Source organism: Polyodon spathula, chromosome 8, assembly GCF_017654505.1.
Source record: "Polyodon spathula isolate WHYD16114869_AA chromosome 8, ASM1765450v1, whole genome shotgun sequence".
NCBI lineage: Eukaryota > Metazoa > Chordata > Actinopteri > Acipenseriformes > Polyodontidae > Polyodon > Polyodon spathula.
The window spans coordinates 12,307,237-12,327,813 of record NC_054541.1 but is presented as its reverse complement, the minus strand read 5'-3'; the positions used below and the strand labels follow the sequence as shown (position 1 = coordinate 12,327,813).

At 41.5% G+C, this 20,577-nt stretch overlaps 1 protein-coding gene across 4 annotated transcripts; it reads left to right on the top strand.

The window, feature by feature from the left end:
- The first annotated feature begins 2,571 nt into the window (after window positions 1-2,571).
- LOC121319421 (rho GTPase-activating protein 40-like) lies at window positions 2,572-19,767 on the top strand. Of its 4 annotated transcripts, none has more exons than XM_041256840.1 (15): window positions 2,572-2,736; window positions 10,717-10,913; window positions 11,326-11,546; window positions 12,653-12,713; window positions 12,845-12,966; window positions 13,324-13,489; window positions 13,709-13,800; window positions 14,029-14,106; window positions 14,468-14,627; window positions 15,665-15,747; window positions 16,072-16,281; window positions 17,497-17,631; window positions 18,009-18,151; window positions 18,513-18,568; window positions 18,869-19,764. In XM_041256840.1, the coding sequence occupies exons 2-15, from the start codon at window positions 10,736-10,738 to the stop codon at window positions 18,973-18,975; spliced, it is 1,812 nt and encodes a 603-aa protein (XP_041112774.1). In that variant the 5' UTR covers window positions 2,572-2,736; window positions 10,717-10,735; the 3' UTR covers window positions 18,976-19,764. The 4 variants fall into 4 exon arrangements, with proteins under 4 accessions (XP_041112774.1, XP_041112775.1, XP_041112773.1 ...); XM_041256841.1 differs by lacking the exon at window positions 2,572-2,736 and adding an exon at window positions 5,751-5,842 and having other exon boundaries at window positions 18,869-19,766; XM_041256839.1 differs by lacking the exon at window positions 2,572-2,736 and adding an exon at window positions 9,203-9,454 and having other exon boundaries at window positions 17,521-17,631; window positions 18,869-19,767.
- The last annotated feature ends 810 nt before the right edge of the window (window positions 19,768-20,577 follow it).

The following is a 20,577-nucleotide window of genomic DNA, read 5'->3' as shown; positions in this document are numbered from 1 at the left end:
TTTTTTTTTTTTTTAAAGTCCCGTTTACAAAATAAGCTCGGGTGGCACAAATCACGTCTCGGAAAAAAAAAGTTCCTATGTGGAAACTGTGCCTTCTAAACAGTGTAATATCACAGTGTTGCATACAGTAAAATACACATATTATAATAAAGACATTTGTTTCATGTAAGATTGAAGTAGTAAATAATGGTAGCAGTAAAACGACAGTACAATAAATGCATTATGCAGATACAACTTCAGCCCTACCATTGCAAAACTTTACTGCAGCATTACTCCAGTTCTAAGTACATATTTTTATAATATTTCAATCAAAAATGTTTACACTATTGGCTTATAATGCAACACAGTACTACTGCAATGCCCCCCTTTTATTTGCATGTGTATTGCACTTAGCTTTACTGTCTATGACAATATCGCTGGAAATGTATTGACACACAGAAATAAATCGCAGACCCCCGTTGCTGTATGTTCGTTAATGAACGAATACTCCATGTGTTTGATGCTGGGAATAGATACCAACATCCAGAGGATACTGTTTTAATCTATGCCTGTTTACATCGGGAAGACAGGGCTGCGGGGTTATTCCCCCTTTGTTCCAGCTGGCGCAGAAAGATCCTGACTTCTGCTTTTCATACTGAGAGAATGTGCTTTAAAGCAGATCCAGGTATTGTTATCAATCGGTGTAAAAATAGCACCAGGATGCACTGCGCTGAATAATAGGCATTGTGTGAATCACATAAAGGTGCGGCAGCTGGCCCTGCAGATCCTCTTAAAGAGACATACCTCCTTTTCACAACCTGCAAATGAAAGATTATACAACAGTACTCGACTGGACTTCTGCACATTTCTGTTTGTAGTATGTACGTCAGTCTTAAGTCACAGATAAACATCTTTATAACCATGTATTATAACTTTAGGACTGTATTGAGTTTGTTAAAATACCTATTGTACATATTGTCAGATGATGTCATGGTCGTCATGCATGTTTGATGTGGTCCCCAGGGTTGCGTTCAGCAAGGCGAGCGCTCACAGTGAACTGTGTTCGGCTAGTTGAACGCTTTACTGAACATTACACAAACATTTAAAAATGGCACTTAGATCAACTGAGCATTTAGTTGCACTAACGGCTTCATTATTCGTATTAGACGAATTCATGGATAATAGCGACCTTAGTAACGTTCAGTTGGTTGAAATTTGTAACGTAAAGTCACTTATAAAAGCATCCGCCTAATAAATATTGTAGCGATCTACGAAATGAGCAAAGCGAGACAGGGATTCAGAGTTAACTCAATTTGTATTTGCCAACACAGAACTTGATCAACAAGCAACTGAGTGCTGCGCTGTTATATGACTCTCCGGTTGCTATCAGCTGCAGCCACGCTCTCTAATCCAGTTCTCTCCTATTTCTCAGCACCGTTCCGTTTGTCTCTAGTCGAGGGAACACGCCGAGAGGATACCTCCCGTTTTTCATTACGAAAAGCTGACTCCTCTTTTCTAGCACCCCTCCAATCCCTCCTGCTCTCTTTTACTGCATGACCCTCTATTTGGGAGGGTGCTGCTGCTGCCCCCAGACAGGATTGGCTCTCCAGTTCCGCCGCCGCTACAATATGTTTTATATTGAGTAGCTTAATAAAACATGAGAAACTCTACATGACTTTTGAAATAGTTTAATAATCGCATAATTTAATAAGTGCTTTGCTTATTTTAAATTCATAAACGTTCTTACATTAACCAACTTTACTTTTTTTTGTTTGTTTTGCTGGTATCAGCCTAGGTTGCGGTTTAATTAGCAGCTTTGTATTTACTGCGGTGTACTATCTTGCAACTTTGTATGTGCTGCGGTGTAAATCCAGTGGTTTAATGAATAACTGTGTGTAACCATTTATAAACTCAAGAAGATCAACTAACCATTTTTCTTTTTTTCTTTCTTTTTTTAAATTATGTAAACGGACCCTTATACAAATTACATATTAGAGCACTTTAGACTAATAAGTTAATATTTATCATCAGCAATATACATAGGTCTATATATTTTTACCATTTTAAAACATATATATAAACATGTTTTATATTCACGTTATAGTATAAACATAACATATAATGTAAACAAATCTGATGTAACTCTTTCTGCTTCTTGCTTTGTCATATATTGACAAAACTTGTCCATCGCCGAGTGAAAGAAATGTTCTCCCATCCAGTAGCCATTTTTGCTCGCATAAAACTGCCTCTTTAGAGTGTTTGCCACCCTTACCAAACGTTTGCGACGAACAGACCACAAACAAGTTTGCAAACGTTCGCCAAGTTGAACGCACCCCATGTTTTAAAGGTGTATTTTATAGACCCACTGGTGAATTCTTCAGATGGTTACAAGAGGAAATACAATCTCAGATTGGACACAGAAAACAGATTCAGCACAAACACACACAATATGTAAAACCCATTATACGCTGGGACGAAACACTTCGATTTCTCTTGGGCTGGTTATGGTGTTATTGGCGGCCTGTCCCTTTAAACGCCGGTAGGCTCCGCCTTCCTCTTCCAGATCCAGCACTTTGAAAAATACGAAGGGAATGACGTCAATCAGGCTTTGTGTAGTTGTTATGGTCAATTCTTCACCCGAACACCTCATTTTTAGGAAGCTAAACGCCGCAGGAGAGTATAGCAAGCTTTTTCCATTGCCCGCCTGTCCTGTCAACAACTTCCCTGTACGACTTGGTTGGACTCTGAACTTAAAAGGTACTTGTTGATTCTGTGTTCCTTTAAAAACATGAGTGGCTATATTCGTACTAATACTTAAGATGTAATAATGTCTGCTTTATTTGGAAAACGTGAAGGTATTTGAATGAGTTCTGCTTTAGGTTCAGTATACTGTTGCAAAGTATACACCATCATTATTGTAAAGATCTCACGCGGCGTATTGGTTGCTAAGGGAGGTTGCACCTGTTGCTACGGCCGCCTTCTTTTACAATAATGTTAGACAAAGACTCAGCTTTTACAGCTGCTCCGTGACATGTTTCCCTATTTCTTTTCTTTTTGTGTCTTCTACTTAACGTATTTTTTAATTGGTATTCAGATTTAGTTGTGGAGAAACACAGTTAAAGAATGAATAATGTGTTGAAATAAAGCAGAAATTCCGGTAGAGTTGAGACTGCTAAATTGCGTGCTGGGTGATGATGCGTTGCGAAGTTTCATAGCAGTAACTCTACAATAGTCCAAGTGACATACCGTTTCCGTTTGTTTTTGGCTGGTTATGATGTACAGTGCTCATTTAAACATTCGTACGTCCCTTATAAAGCTTGACCAACACGGGTCATTCAAAAAGTCCCACAAAAACACTATTTAGCAGAATAAAACAAACAAACACAACTCCAAAACCCAGCTCAATGCTGGAATGTTAGTGAGTGGTTACCAAGTGTACGATTTAATATTTTGGCAAATTGATAAAGGCAAACTTATATATATAAAACACCAGATGGCCGCACTGTACCTGTGAATGTGTTTTGTTCAGTACGGTGGGGTCGCATTTTTTGAAAGTCAAAGTATGTTTTACTTTTGGCATGTGGGTGTATATATAGTTTCACTGCAGCAGTTGACAGTTAAAACACAGTTTTAAAACACAGTTAACTTTTCCAGTTGACTCTAGATTGGTGCTGGCAGTATTTACTTATGAAAGTAATCATACTTTCATGATGTTTGTCTGCTGTGCCATTGGTATTGGGAGTGTTTGAACAGTGATAATAACTTGAATCATTTATCGGTGCCAATGTACAGTATGATAGGGCCTTGAGAGTGATTGGGATAATTAAGTAATCGTACCCGGCCAGCCATTGTCTTGCTCTTGCCAGGCTGTGTCAGCGAAACATGCACCACAGTCTTGTCTGACCACAATCACTTCCAGCTGACAAGATAACTTTATTGCTTATTAGGCTGCACTGCAGAAGCTCTTAGCTGAGTCTGCCATCGCAAAGGCAAAATCCACAGCTACAGAAGCGTATGGTAGACGGCTCTAAAGCCAGGGCCTGCCGTAATATCTAATCTTTGCACCTGGCCTTTATTCCTTCTGCTTGGTAAGAAGATCTGCCTTTTCACTAGTCAGACTCCAGCACGTCATCAGGAGGCCAGGCGCGTCAGTAAGGGATGCACCACATCTTCAGTTGGACAGTCTGCAATCCACAATAACAGCTGATTAAACATGCTTGCCTGTGTTCTGTCATGGGGGTCATTCTTGAAAAAATTCACTCAAGAAAAACGCAGTCAGCCTCATTTAGAAAATAAAAGGAATGCAGTCCACTCAGTGAAGTGCATCAGTAACATTGTTCAGAGTAGTAAAGAAAATAAATCTGTTAAGCAAAGAATCTGCCTAAAGAAAAAGGAACTCGCTGCTATAGAGGTGTTTCTGTTGCAGGTGAGTGGAGCGGGATGGTTGGGATAGGAATGGGAGCGAGATATTTGGGGGTGCCAAGTGGAAAATGCAGACTGTGGGGCAGAGGATTGAGGGGGGATGAGGATGTGGGCTATCTACATCACTACCCCATGCTGACAGTGCTATTTTTAATTAACATAAGGATTGAAATATTAACAATGAGAAAACAGAACAACTGGAACATCCTTGTATTTATTAAATTATTGCATCACAGTAAAACATGTCTGTTCTTTGTCTGTTTGTTGTAATGTAGCCTACATCCTCCTTAAATGAGTCAAAGACATTTGTGTGAAAATGTTTTCAAGTTGTGTTTGGATTGTACATGTCTTGTGCCCCTATAGCAGAGAATAACCCATTACTTGTTGAGGGTCAGTGCTGCATGCCCCATCTGTTGTGCACTTGACCCACACTTCTGTTTAGTACGGTAAGAGGTCCTATGTGCGCAGCTCAGCTATCAGAAAAAAGAGGATTCATTTATTGTGTTAATCAGCGATAGAGCTCAGAGGTGGATGGAAGCCAAGAGAGACCGAGAGGTCAATACAAAAGCAGTGAAGGGTGCAAATCTTGATGGGCAGCAGGTCTGGGCTGTCCTGGGTGAATCCACAAACACGTGCCACCCAGAGCCTCCTTTGAGGATTGTAAAAAAAAAAAAGTCACATGATTCTGTTTTCTCCTGACTTGCCTACACTGCTGCTGTCGCCGCCAAGGTATTCCTGTAGATGCATTGCACTGTAAATTGAGGGTCCCTGGAGGTGCAATCTTCAGTTTGTTGCAGCTAACCTCTAAGGAGCCTTTACTAACTTCAGCTGAGAGTAAAGGTGATTGGCAAGTCCTATGAGCATGGACTGGTTGAGGTCTCTGTTTGTGCCGTACAGTGGCCATTAATCCAACATCTAAATTCACTTTCTACTGTAGCTCTATAGACTAGTCAGACATAGTCCAGTACAGAGGGAAATTATCTTAAGGATGTAATACTGCGTGTCTTGTTACTATACAGTATGTAAAGAATGAATTATGTACTGTATATCTCTCTCCGCCACATTTGAATATTAATATTTGAATATTTGTGTGTTCCTGCAAGAAGTCATGGCAGCCCAAGGTAAACTGTGGAAAATGCTAAACTGAACAGTACAGGACAGATGCTGTTCGAATTGGGAAAAGACATCACACTTGAGCCAAAAGTGCAGGCGCTCCCCCTCCGGACCACGGCCAAGTCCTTCCTGAGGATGTAGCAGAGTATCGTGCCAGCGCCGCTGTCCTTGCAAGGTGTCATGTGTTTATGTGTGTAGAGGATTACAGGGAAACAGCTTGCTGTGTGTAGGCAGCTCTGCTTCCTGGTCTGCTGAAACAGGGGAGAAGTAAAGCTGCACTAGGGAGAATTCACGTGACCCCTCGTAAACCTACAAAACATCCAAACAGGTAAGCTTTGTAACTTTAGTCAAGTAAAGGCTGGACATTACCTAGGGGTTCAAAGCTTGGCAAAGCGGGTTCTGGAAACGTCTGTGACTTTATAGTCCCTTTCCCTGTTTAATTCTGTAGTGATTTGAGTCGACAGTAAAATGTATTGTGTGAAGGATTGACTTGATGTAAACCGGATGGTTATTTGGCGGGGCTGTGGGAAACCATCAGGTTTAAGATTTTCAGCTTTGAGTTATACTGTGTATGTGTTAAATTACCACACGGTGTGTTTCAAGAACATTTATTCATTTTTCTCTTTTAACACCAGGGGTGTGTGTGTGTGTGTGTGTGTTTGTTATGTTTTAACACAAACTATGTTGTTTTCAACCAAAACACTGCTGTTCACTTATTTAGGAAAAAAAAAAGTTTTATGTTAGTCTTAAGTGTACATAGAAGGGGGCAGCAGGATTTGTGATGGGTGTTTTTAAATGTTTATTATAAGACCTGGGATGATTGCATCAAATGAGTAACACAGCTACAGTCCTCAAGACACAGCTTTACAAGTACTACACAAGAAACCCTGACTCCCTGCTTTGTGTATATATTGATTTAAACTAACCTAAGAGTAAAGTAAAACTAGCACGTGTACCAGCAGGTGGAGGCAGGGAGTAATCAAAAAAACAGCCGAACAATAATCTCCAAATGGCTATTTTAAATGGAACATTTCAAACAGTCGACTTTCAAATTAAGCTAAACAGAATTATGCAAAAAATGAGTATTATCCTTATTTGTTATAACTTCATGAATGCTCACATATAATCTTCATCTTCTTCTTCTTCTTCTATATATATTTTTTTAAATCTATGAAAAACATTTCTTCCAAACGCTCCGTGAGAAGTTTAAACTTAACAATGCAGGACAGCATTGGAAATCTATTCTGGGCATTTTGCTCCTTACAGATTTATTTTTTTGTTTTGTTTTTGTTTGGCACTATATAAAAGATGTTTTAAAATAAACGTGTTGAATTTCCTCTTGATTCTCTACTGGGGAACACAAAGGAAACCAGCTGGCCTGATTTCAGCAGTGAAACACGTGCCTTGTCCGTTTTAAGAAATACGAACACGTAAACGTTTGAATATCTGTATGGGGCTCAGATCGGTGGAAGAATGGACATTAAACCAGCCAAGCATGTCTCCTCAAATGACACTGAAATGCAACTAAATCCTGTATTTTGAACCCTGGTGATACTGCAACAGGACCATCATAGCCTTGTTTACATGTGCATCTGAAAACTGTCTTTGGTAAGCAAAACCATTCATTTTCATCAGAATATTAAAACACGTTTTCATATTTAGAGTACAGTAAGCAGGCAGAAGCGGTTTTCTGCCTTCCTTGCAGACACTTTTTCAGAAGTTCAAAAGACCCCGCTTTCTGAAAATGGAGTGAATGACTGGAAAACTCTAAAGAAAACTTCAGAAGCATTCATAATCTGGCACCACAGTGTTCTGAAAGGTGGCATTTGTTCACAGTCAAAGGAAGTATTTGGACTGTACCATCACATGCAGTTACAAATTCTCACCACACGGTGGTGTGTTAAAACAGACAGTATGCTACGAAAATATTTTGCCACAAGTTTTATAAAATCAGACTTGGATCAAGCCTCTTATACGCGCTGGCCATGGGCTCTGTGTGTCTTCATGTTCAATCACAGTATCAGCGCAATGCAGACTCAGATCATGCACTTGTTCACATTTTGTTTCTTAGCTTCTCATAGGCTATATTAAATCCATGATTTATTTTGCAGTATTGACGTTTGTGTAAGAACTGACTAATTGGGGCTACAGTGAGTGGTCCTGTGTGTTTCAAAACTGAAGCATTATGTGTGTTCTGAAGCTGAGACTAAAAAGCTTTTTAAAATACTCTATTCAAGCTTGAAAAATGAAATATACCACCTATGGTTGTGCACAGTTTCATTGATGACTGTAATTATTTTGAGGTCTTAAATTAAACAGAACAACTGATAAACTGAACAAATTGATCACAGTACAGTATTTACAGGATACAGTTTTTCCATGGTTATGCAATGCATTTACCAGACCTCACCCTGCTTTACCAGACCTCTGTGCTTTTACTTTTAAAAAAGTGACTGTATGGGCTCCCATTGCCTATAAATGAATTTGTACTATGTTCGATCCCGCCATGTGTATTGCACCTTGAAGGAGGGCTTTGTTCTGCCAGACAGAGTGTGAGTTAAGTGTTAAATAATGAAGAAAAGCCTGTTCGTCTTGCAAAACATCCCGTCTCTGCAATCTCGGTCTGCAGCCTTTGTTATCATAACCTTCTAACAGGGAAATCAAGCATTCACAAACTGGAGAGTATGAGGATGTTGTTAAATATATGTTGGACTGACTGCCTTGGTATGTCTTGAGGGGAACACATGTCATCATTTATATATATATATATATATATATATATATATATATATATATATATATATATATATATATATATATATTGTGAGTGGGTGTTGAATTAAACAGAAGAAATATACATGCTCTTCAGCCAGCAAAGACAGTTTCTTATCATAAATTAACAGCTTGTTCCTGTCAATCCTTCTAGGAAACACAGTATATGGAACTCCCTTCCTGGAGCTTGACTCCAGCAAGCCCTGTCCTGGTTGTTGGGATGTTGTTTTTTCAACACTAGTGTTCTACTTGATGGAAGTGCGAAAGCTAGCATGGTGCCTTCCAGCAGCACTCTTTGTATTGGGTAGTTCCTGGATAACCGATGGAAGTACTCTTGCTGATGTACAAAAATGCAATGGTCACGATCTACAACCATTCTGAAGTATCCTAGTTATCTTAATGTAGTATTTTTCTTCTTCTGTTCTTTAAGCTGCTGTTTAAGTTGAAAGCCCTTGTGAGGTATTAACACACATTTAGTCAATTATGCTTTGCACTGGAGGAGCTGGGCAGCTTTATAGGCAAGGAACATATTGTCATGGAAATTATTTCTGTCTACATGGAACGCAGCTTCACAGGCTTTATTTCACAGTGACTAGATTTATTTTGAACCTTGGCTTCTGTATAATCTGTCTTTCCACCGGGGTACATAATCAAACCTTTTTCTGTGCATCAGTCTGCAATTCGTAGACTGACTTCCATTTTCTCCAGGTAGATCGGTAATTCTTAATAAAATGCATGAATTTAAGGTATGTTCTTACCTTTTAAAGTGCACGTTTTCATTGTGTGTTAAAGCTGGTTGTTTTTCTCTCCAATCTTCCTTTATTTGTTAGTTATTTGAGTCGGGCATTTCAGATGGGAGGTGACTTATGGTAATCAGATAAGGCTCTTAAGCAGGTGTGGTTTAATTCTATCACAGGACAGAATAGTTCCCTTGAAGGTGCACTGAAGGAAACACTTCTTCTTTATATTGTGAACCTGCCAAAGGTTTGGACTGGGGATTTTTATTTCTATTGAAAAACAGACCGGCCAGTATGGGGGGCAATGAAGGATTTGCGGGCCGGTTGCCTTCCTCCTGGACCTTTACAGCAACCCGCATCCCGCGACCTCAAATCCAGCCTAACCGCTTATCTCAGCACTGCAAGAATGCGCTCTGCCTGCCAGCCTTAAGGTACCTGCTGGCTTCTCTGATTTGCCTGTTGTTAATTCTCCTTAATAATGCGTGTTTTATGTTGCTGCGAATTTGGTTGTCTGGTCTTATTGTCTGAAATAAAATAACCTTTCGACATCCTGTGATCTAAAACTAAAATTACCAGTCCGTGTTTTTAGTTCACTGGAGCAAATAATTCTAAATGTATTTGTAGATCCTTAAGACAGATGGCTGCTTAGTCAGGATCTGCTTTGGAGGTTACTGGCAGGCAAGGGCAGATGACCGCTTGCTGTCGTATAGTGCAGGTTTTAGTGGTTTGTATTATCGTTGCTGTCCACTAGTTGTCTTCAGAAACACCAAATACGTATTTCTTTTTTTTTTTTTTTTAAATACACTTTTTGCCTAGTGCTTTCATCAGTGTAAACCATCTTGCGATATTGGCTTCATTGTCTATATACAAAGGTAATGTATTATTCTGTATAGTAAGTTTGCATAAGAAAAGATTAAAACTTTTGTGGCAAACTACATGAGATACTGACTTCAATTTGCAGGGTTATATGCTCTGAATTATGTTTTTTTATAAAGCTGTATTCTATGATTTTCTCAAAGTTCCATTACAGGTGTTGTCCAGTAATAACTGATTACAGATGCATTGATTCAGTGAGGCTCTGCCCAGCATTAACAGGGAATGTACACTTAAGACACTTTTTCAAACCCAGCAGAACTACAGTATTGCACCCATACTGTACAAACTTATGATGTCAGAATTCTGTGCATGCTTTTCATTCTTGTGTGGGTGTATGTCAAAAATACCTACGTGCCAAAAAACTGTGGATGACTGGGTTGTGTTATTTTACGATGAAACGCACACCCTACAGGCCTTCATTTCCTCCAATCTGGAGAGCATATGCTTTTTGTAATCCTAACACTGATTAATTTCTGTTGAGTAAACATTAGCAGGTGTTTAACATGAGTTTAGGGTTTTATTTGGCACTAGCTGTTCGCCTTGTTCAAGTTTGGATTAAGGTAGGCTATATTGGTTGAGTTTTGTGTGGAAGCTTGCATAGTATTAGAACTGGTTAGTATTTGTCTGTAAAACTCAGTCTCATCTCGTTCCAACTTCAAAATGGATCTGCTTCTGGTTCCATCTGCAGTCTACAATCCAACGCAGTCTGCAATGTATTCTTGGATCATTGGAATACAAGTTGTCCCAGCACTAATAATACAGTATGTGGTTGATTGACTGTCTGTCTGTCTGTCTGTCTCTTTCCCCTGCCCTCCAGTGACACGAGCTCCTCCGAGATGAGCCAGGCTCCCTGTATGAAGCCCCCGGACCGGATATCCACAGACTGCTTGCGCTCCCAGGACTCCCTGGACCGCCTGTCCATCGACGACTTCTGGCAGGAGGTGCAGAATATCCAGCAGAGTGGCAGCGACTCAGAGCAGGAGGGCAGTGTGGGCGACACCAAGCAACCCGAGGGTGAGGCAGCAGCACTGGGGTCCGGATCCATGGGAGAGCCAAGACTGACACCTGTCGTTAGGATACAGCTTCCATTCTGCTGTATAAATCAGTTAGCTTGTGTGCCGTGGGCCATACTGTAGAATGCCAATTCAATGAAAATGTTATTCCAGGAGATCACCTTCATTAGCCCGACTGATCTAGCTTCTGCTGCACTAAAGATCGAAAGAATGTCCCTGCCAAGGTTACTCACAGATAGACAAGAACATATACAGTATAATAAAACTCAATGCATGTATGATAGACTGATGCTTAATGCTACCCCTGACCCTTTGTGACACTTCAGTTAATGAAAAAGAGCTGTATATACATGCAAGCTTGTTGTTGCTGGATTAACAATGTCTGTTTGTGTGTGTGTGTCTGCGTGTGGCAGAGGGAGAGCAGGAGAAAGAGTGGCTCCAGGATGCTGGCCTATCCACGCTGATCAGCGAAGACTCGGAGGACGTGGACAACGTGGGCCTGCTGTCCACTCTCACCCGGACTCAAGCTGCCGCCGTCCAGCGCCGCCTGGACACCTACTCTTGCTCTGTCCGCAAGAAGAACAAGCAGCCTGTCCGAGACGTCAGGGACATATTCAGAGCCGACAATTCCAAGGTAAAAAGGGGAGCTTCACTTTCTGAAGAGTAGCTTGTATTTCATGCTGGCCAAGAACAACTGGGCGACCCCTTTGATTTGCAATGGGGAGTCACAGGTAGTCACTGACAGTCAGCTAAACAGCAGCTCAGGACGCTATCACCACAGGTGAATTTAGGGTTCTTTTCGACACTAGCCTGGTTCAAGTCAGTATACATTGGTAGAGTTTTGTGGGAAAGCCTGCATGGCTTCAGAACTGGTTCTAGCCAGCACAATTGTGCCATGTTTCCATTTGCACCATGTCAAACTCAGTCTCCTCTCGTTCCTAGTTCCATCTACAGTATACAATCTGATGCATTTCTGCAATGCAACACAATCCAGTCCACAATAATTCCTGTTTATCTGTTGTATCTAGTGTGTGTGTGTGTGTGTACCTGCATATGACCAGCAGATGGACCAATCTCCCTTTGAAATAACTAGTTTTTTTTTTTTAGCACTGTGGATAGGAGAATCAGAGTGAATCATGAGCCAACAAGAGTAAAAAGTCTAGTGTGGTGTGCTGGGGTGGGGTGGGGTGAGAACTTTATTTATTTATCAGCAGCTATAAATCATAGGCAGACACATGCCCTGTATGAGATGATTTAAACAAAAAAGGACAAGAAAACTAAGTGAACTTATAACTGAACTGAAGCGCATCTCCTGAACCCGCAGTGAAAGCACTGAAACACAGACTTAAACAACAAAAAACAACATTTGAGTAATTGCAATAAGAACTACCTGGAATGAATGCAAACCTCTTACCCTCCCGGGTTCTTTTGTTCTACACCGAACAGTGTTAATTTGAAATTGCCTGCGCAACCGCCAGCCAGACAGCCCTTGGGTGTTTTGAAGAGTTTTTTCAATACTCATAATAACTGTTCTAGGCTGTTCTATAGCAGTTTGCTTCTAAACGCTTTATTAAGATGTGTTTCACAGGACCCCTCAAAGGGGCTGATCCTGGTGAGTGTGTGTATGTATGTACTGTATGTCTTATTTTCTCAAACTGTAATAGAAAGATAACTGATTAAAAAAAAACTGCAGTACCATTAATTGTTATGTTCTCATTTTAACTGTTATTTTATTTTCAGAATACTCTAATGGAATCCAAAGATTCAGGGCGGGGCAGTCATACCAGATGTCCGCTAGACAGTACGTACAGTATGATGATTCTGATGGATAGCATAGTCTTGCCAGTTGATAGTTTTCACTGTGGTTTTCTAAAGATGGCTGATTTTGGGGAAGCACATTTCCCAAAGTGTTGGTCATTTTTTGTTCTTCAGGCTGCGGGAGAGAGTTCTTCATCACTGATGTTGCTTACTCTGATCAGGCTGCCATCCTGCAGAAACAGACGAAACTGCAGAGCAGGAACTCCAGGAGAAGGAAGGATGATGGCATTTTACCGGTGAGTGTACAAGCAAAGCTTTTTCAGATAAACGAAAAAAAAAGAGCTGTTAATCCACATCAGGGGTGGCCAAAGTTGGCATTTCCAGTCCTGGTCTTTGTTCCAACCCAATTCTAAACCATTGAATTGAATCAATTAAACCACTATCCAGACCCTGAAGTAGTTATTTATCTCATTTTACCCATTAAACCTGGAGTGGAATGGCACCATAATTGGACACCCTTGATCTAGATAGAGTAAAGCAGAGATTTTGCTAACTAGCAAAAAGAGAAGATATTTCCTCCTTGTTTTGATATAGATGGGAAGAATACAGCAAGCCCCTAGCTCAGTCCTGAACTCTCTCCTCTCCCCTTCCAGAAGCTGATCCCTGGGCAGTGCAGGCTGGGGGTGACAAGGATCAGGGACCTATCTGCCCAGGACATGAAGAAGGTGGGACAGCTCGCCCTCATCGACATGACCGCGCTCTGTGACATCCTGGAGGTGGAGCTCAAGAGACACAAGCTCGGCAAGAGGAAAATCCATGGTGAGCAACCACGCTGTCATGCATTCAACATGGGCTGAGAGGCACAGGAACGGGCATGGGGCTGAGAGGCACGGGAGCAGACATTTACAAGCTGCACAGAGCAGTAGAACATTGCCCCTATATTTCTATTATTACAGCTAACATACTAAGCTGTAATAAGATGCATTAAAACTATAATATGTAGTTATAATAATAGAGACAGGTGTGTGTTTCCCACAGAGAGCTGTCTGTTCGGAGTCCCCTTGGCCACTCTAGTGGAGAATGACCAGAAGATCAAGCCCAACACCACCGTCCCTCTTATCTTGCAGGCGGTAAGCGAGCTACAGTACACGTGCCTTTGTTTTGAGAACTTTGTTAATCTACATGACGAGGTTACCAATATGACAGGGTTCACTGCCAGGTTGGAAAATGACAGCTGTGAGGAAATGGTCCGACGTAACAGACTCGTTTTATTTAATGCTGATAACCCTTCCAAAACTACAGCATCCAGCTTCTCTGATGTCAAAAGCCAACCGGGTCTTTTTTTTTTTTTCTTTCAGATGTTCTCCTGCCTGGAAAAGAAAGGCCTGGATTCAGAGGGGATTCTCCGTGTCCCCGGGTCCCAGTCCAGAATCAAGGTAGTCTGGGATTGTCTGGGGATTTACACCATGGGTCAGGGTGTATCGCAGCCCTTTACTTGGAATTACCATAGCTGAATTTCTATATTAAGCAAAAATAAAAACACTGCTAATGACTCTTTGGAGAACCATTCTGCCGGCTGTTTGGTTGATCGTCTGAATTGGGGTACGTATTCCAAGTGAAGGTTTTTTGAAAATCAAGACAAACTTGAACGCTGTGGTTGTTTCTTAAGATAGTCAGCTGTCACCCCATCTTCCCTCACTCTCTCTCTCTCTCTCTCTCTCTCTCTCTCTCTCTCTCTCTCTCTCTCTCTCTCTCTTTTTTTTTGTTCTACTAAATATGATTGCTGTATATCTACAGAACCTGCAACAAAAGCTGGAGACCAACTTCTATCCCGGGCTGTTTAGCTGGGAGGACGTGAATCCCAACGACGTGGCAGCGTTACTGAAGAAGTTCATTCGTGAGCTACCGGCCCCCCTGCTCACCCCTGAGCACCTCCACACCTTCAACACAGTGCAGTGTAAGCACTCCCCTTGCACTCACCGCTCATTAACCCTAACCCTAACCCCCTGCTCACCCCCGAGCACCTCCACACCTTCAACACAGTGCAGTGTAAGCACTCCCCTTGCACTCACCGCTCATTAACCCTAACCCTAACCCCCTGCTCACCCCCGAGCACCTCCACACCTTCAACACAGTGCAGTGTAAGCACTCCCCTTGCACTCACCGCTCATTAACCCTAACCCCCTGCTCACCCCCGAGCACCTCCACACCTTCAACACAGTGCAGTGTAAGCACTCCCCTTGCACTCACCGCTCATTAACCCTAACCCTAACCCCCTGCTCACCCCCGAGCACCTCCACACCTTCAACACAGTGCAGTGTAAGCACTCCCCTTGCACTCACCGCTCATTAACCCTAACCCTAACCCCCTGCTCACCCCCGAGCACCTCCACACCTTCAACACAGTGCAGTGTAAGCACTCCCCTTGTACTCACCGCTCATTAACCCTAACCCCCTGCTCACCCCCGAGCACCTCCACACTTTCAACACAGTGCAGTGTAAGCACTCCCCTTGCACTCACCGCTCATTAACCCTAACCCTAACCCCCTGCTCACCCCCGAGCACCTCCACACCTTCAACACAGTGCAGTGTAAGCACTCCCCTTGCACTCACCACTCATTAACCCTAACCCTAACCCCCTGCTCACCCTCGAGCACCTTGCACTTATTAAAGGAGTACTATAAATAAAGGCTAAAAATGCAGCTTACTGGCTTTATTGACGCTACAGGGATGGAAACAAGGCTCCTATTGCGTAGCAGTTTCACCCATTCTAGTTTTAAAATGAGCTTGATTATCCACAGTGTGTAAGTTAGAAGCTCAGGGGTGTCTTATTAAACTCTTTGTAAAACCAGATCAAACTGCTATGCAGTCTTGTTTCCATCCTTTCCACTAGTCCACCTTTTATTGTGCAGAAAATCTTTCTGGTTCTTCATCCTTTTTAATTTCATTCATTTCATTCACCCTAACTTGGTCCCTCTTTTTATTTTGTTTCTAGATATTAAAGACTTGCAGCAGAGGCTTCATGTCCTGAACCTGCTTGTGCTTCTTCTGCCTGAGCCAAACAGAAGCACCCTAAAGGTACTGGGATCTTCTGACTGAGGGTATAGGGCATGTTTAAATCTGTGACCCCATATCCATGGCATAATTACTGGGGGTTTTGCAGTAGCTAATGAAACAATTCCTGTCTGACCAGGTCAATTTACAGTATTGAAAGAAGCACAAGCATTAGAAATAAAAAAAAAATAAAAAAATCCAAAAAGTTGTTTCTTGTTCTCTTTGTTCCACATTGACGACCGTGGCCCTAGATCACGTGTTCTGTGTTTGCTAAATAACCATGCTGATGGTCTCTGTGGTGTAAAGTATGTGAATTCAGGAGGTCCCTCTTTGCCTTTCTCTTCACAGGCTCTGCTGGAGTACCTGGAAAAAGTGGTGTCCCGAGAGAACAAGAACCGCATGAGCCTATGGAACGTCTCCACGATCATGGCACCCAACCTCTTCATGCACAAGGGCGTGCCCCCCAGCAAGCCTGCCGAGGGGGACGAGAAGGAGCAGGCAGAGCGGACGGCAGACGTCATGAGGCTCCTCATCCAATACCAGGACCTGCTCTGGACGGTACGTTTAGTTAAGGAGCCAGGCAGCCTTAGAAACCACAGCCAAAAAGCTGCTGCTTTTTTTCATTTTCATTTTTGAAGTAACTTAAAAAAAAATGATGGTGATTAAGTAGATTCAAGAAAATGCACAGAGTCCTTTTCTTCAATCAGTTGCCAGGTTTATTGAACTATGCAGGGAGTCTGGTCCCAGGTACAGGACAAACAGAATACTCATTACAATGTTTGCATGACATTAAATACCCTTCTGTATAGATGGTCCACCTCCCCTTTCTCTGACACTTAACCAATGGTCAAGGTAATTTAATTTATTGTGTGAGTGTGTGTGTAGTCTAGTGTGACAACCTCTGAACTCGGTGCATTCTTCACACTCCTGGAGACAAAAGGTCCATACATCTGCCTTTTGTTATCTTCTTGCGACCCCCTTTGATCCTAGTGGCATTATCTCTTTCGATCTCTCTGAAGTCTTTAGAGCCTGTTCCCTTCTAGTCCACAGCATTGTTATCTCGTTAGCTTGCAGTCAATGCTGGGCAAGAAACTTGTAGACGCAATGTCTCTATCAATTGTAAGCAGTACATGCAATTTGAACCAAACAGTCTGCTATCTGCAATATTAGTCTCGTTTCAGAAAAGAACACCAGTATAGCTCTGCCAGTCCACATGCGTAGCACACTGCTAATCAATTCTCGATCCATGTTTTCCAACAATTTTCTTCCTCTTTTGTATGTAGGCAGATACGTATTTATTAAATAAAATCCCTTAGTGTAACAGTGTAACTGTGAACCATTTATTTACTGTAAGTGGCCATACTGTAACAGCTTTCTTAGTGTTACTCTATGGGGTAATGCTGTCTGTTAGTTATAGTATCTCCAAGTGGTGTCGGTTTCAATTAGCTCCATTTGAAGCATCTGACGATCACATTTTATATCGCAGATTTACATCAAATAAAATCGTATTTCACAATCTGTGCTGGCAGCAGCGGCAGGTTTCTTTTGGAGATGATGAGATTATAATTATTATTATTATTATTTTTTAATATGAAGAGGCAATATATTCTAGTCTGCCGGCTGTAGATAATCTGGAGACTTTTTCCGGACGTTGTAAAGATTTGGATGAATATATTATAGATGATAGACAGACCCCTGTGATACACATTGTACTGATATGCACTAGGATCTAACAGGGGCCTGTTTATAAAGCTATGGCTTCTCCTGATGCAGATCCCTAATTTCCTGATGATCCAGGTGAGGAAGCTGAATGAAAACAGCAGCCGCAGGTACCAGTTCTACGACAGGAGGATAAAGAACCTCCTGAGGAAGATACAAAGCGAAAAGACAGAGAAGAACCCACCAGAGGCAAGCCCTCCAGTCACATCTGGGGTCTTTTTTGAATTCTATGTTATTTCTATGCATAGATAGAAATAAGAATCCCGTTGATTAGCAGTTTGATCCATTCTTGGTTTTAGACACACCTGAGCTTGTTGCCTGCATACTGTGTCTAATCAAGCTCATAGTAAAACAGGTTTTTTTTATTATTGAAGGTATTAAGTTTTCTAGATTTCTAGTCGAAATTTGTTTCTTTTAGTATTACATATTCTACCTTTTGAGAAGTGGTCTATATATAGTATAGGGTTTGTACATGCGTGCCTTTTTAGAGAATGATAAGAGAGAAGAACAAGCCTTACCTAGTTTAAGTCAGTTCATTAATGAGTGAATGTTTGGTACCCTTGCAGCCATACAGGACAGTTAAAATCCAGGCGGCTCCTTTACTAAGCGACTCTATGGAGATTCGGTTGGACACTGACTCCAGGGCGGTGGACGTGCTGGCTGAGTTTCACATGAACCTGCGCAGCATGGGGAACAGCGTCGTCAAGCGGTAAAAACCCGCTGATAATTATCTAAACAATAGAAGAGAGTTAATAACCAGCTAACCTCAGCAATCTGGTGGGTGGTCCGGATGAATTTCTAAGCAAGCTGTTTTAAAATGATTTACCTGTCTCTTAATACACATGTGAACAGTAATTGTATTAATCCTGTGTGAAGCCTGTAAAGGTCCTTGTGGACTTGGTTATGAAATCTTGAAAGAATATTCTGCCCTTCTAGACGGCTCCTACTTCTAGCTAAGACTACAACACTAATTCCATGCCTTATTTAAAATTGTAAAAATGACTAACCCCCCCCCCCCCCCCCCCCCCCCCCCCCCCCCCCCCCCCCCCCCCCCCCCTTTTTTCCCGCAGTAATGGCTCTACAGCGTACCCCGACTACGCCATTTATGAAGTTGGTGGTAATATTGGTAAGTACTGACTTGCAAGATTTCTTTATAAACCATCAACACCTGTGATTTTAAATTCAAATGTGAAAATAAAAACTAAATACTGATAATCCATATGATTTGATACAATTGCAGAGTTCTATTTACTGCTTTTAATAGTCGACATTTTTAAGGTGGTTACATTGATCACAAACTGTAGCAATGCTCCATGTCCTGGCCAGACCCAGATCTCGTCTTCATGGCGTACATGCTCACACAGAAGCTGGGACATGCTTCAATGCGGCTATGAGTCTTTACCCATGTTTTAACATGTTAACACAGGTGAGCACTGCTTGGATCCCAACACTTACCTTTTAGACTTGTACAACAACAACCCCAGTGGCGAATGGATTATTAAGCTACGGCCAGCCTCCGACAAACTGTTCTGAGGTTTTCCAGCTTTCTTGTGTATAATCCCGAAATGCAAGATCTAACTGCACTGGGTGTTCCACTACAACAAGGATGCACTGCACCAGCAGTAATAATCCAAACGCAGAGACTTCACAACTTGCAAGAAACATGGCTGAAGCTCATGGTTGCTGCTTCTTTGTCTGACTCTAGTGATATGCAGTGGAATCCCGTACCTGGTGTTTATTAGAATACCTGAAACACCCATTACCAAGAAGAGTCACCAGTGCGGAGAAGAAGCCCTTGTGCATTGAAACTGTAGGAAAGCTCCAACCAAGCTCCCGAGGGCATTCATAGCTGCTCATCAAACTGCAAAGCTGCACATGGTAATGAGCGCAATTGAGGATTGCACTGGCAGGCTCCTCAAGCGATCATAAGAAAACTGGCAGAACAAAGAAGCTCTTTTGAAGGGAATATACTTAAACTTCGACCGATGAAGCAAGCCTTCAACACTTTCCTGTTTGTTTTTTGTTTATTAAAGTGGATTTTATTTCTCCTTGTCAGTCATTGCAAATGGGAATTTCCACTGTGAGGGAAATAGTTTTCTTAGCACAGTAATATTTGCTAATAATACATTAGGAAACTAAGTTACCAAGACTGTGATGAATACCATCCACCAGCTATAGCATGCAATATTACCAAATAAACCAAACAGTTCTCTCTGGCTGCAGTAATGTAGATTTGTGTATAGTTTTGATATATAAATATGGAAAAAAAGATTCAATGTACAGCTCAAAGTTTTTTTTTTTTTCTACATTTTATGTGACAAATTGTTAACCATTTTAAATGCTGTTTTTTTATTTGTATTTTTCTTTTGTTTTATAAATGTATATTTTAATAAATATAAATACTTACCAGTATTAACTGACCGTAAAGATGGGTTGGACCGATTTGTTGTTTAACTTTATTTGTATTTAGTTTGGACTAACACAGTTTTGTTCACTAAATTGGATTTTGGGTTTCAGTACATTAAACATGGAATCAAGTTTAGACCTGAACACTACAAAGTGAGTTCAATTATATACCAATCATATGACTTTGTGATTAGCCCCATCCACCTGGACTTTCCAGAACGCAATAGTATTCAGTAGAATAAGTCGTCTCTTAGCAACGGGGCCTGGAATGTGTAATGCAGCTTGCTGGAAGGCGTACCTTGATGATTGATTGCCATGGACTCTTTTGGCTTGTATTTATTTTTAGGCCGAGTGGCTTCTGGAAAGAATGATTTGCGTTTCATACTTGAGTATGCATAATGCAATGCTGTGTTTTCCATGCGTATTCGGGGAACTACAAATAAACTACCTGGTGACACACATTTCAACGAATGTGCCTTTCAGTGCCCTCCCTCCCTCTCTTAAATTGCGATGCCTTATGTGGACAACAAAGTAAAACCCATTCTGTATTGCTGACACCTAGCTAAGCCTCAATGCTGACTGGCTTTCAGTACCCCCTAAAATGGACCAAGTATCGCAACTAAGCCCTCGTCCCAGAAGAACCTCTGATGCCAATTAGGTTTAAAAGGCTGTCTTCTTTTGCAGTGTGTTATTATTCCAATTATTATTTCTGTCCTATTCTCCCGTGGC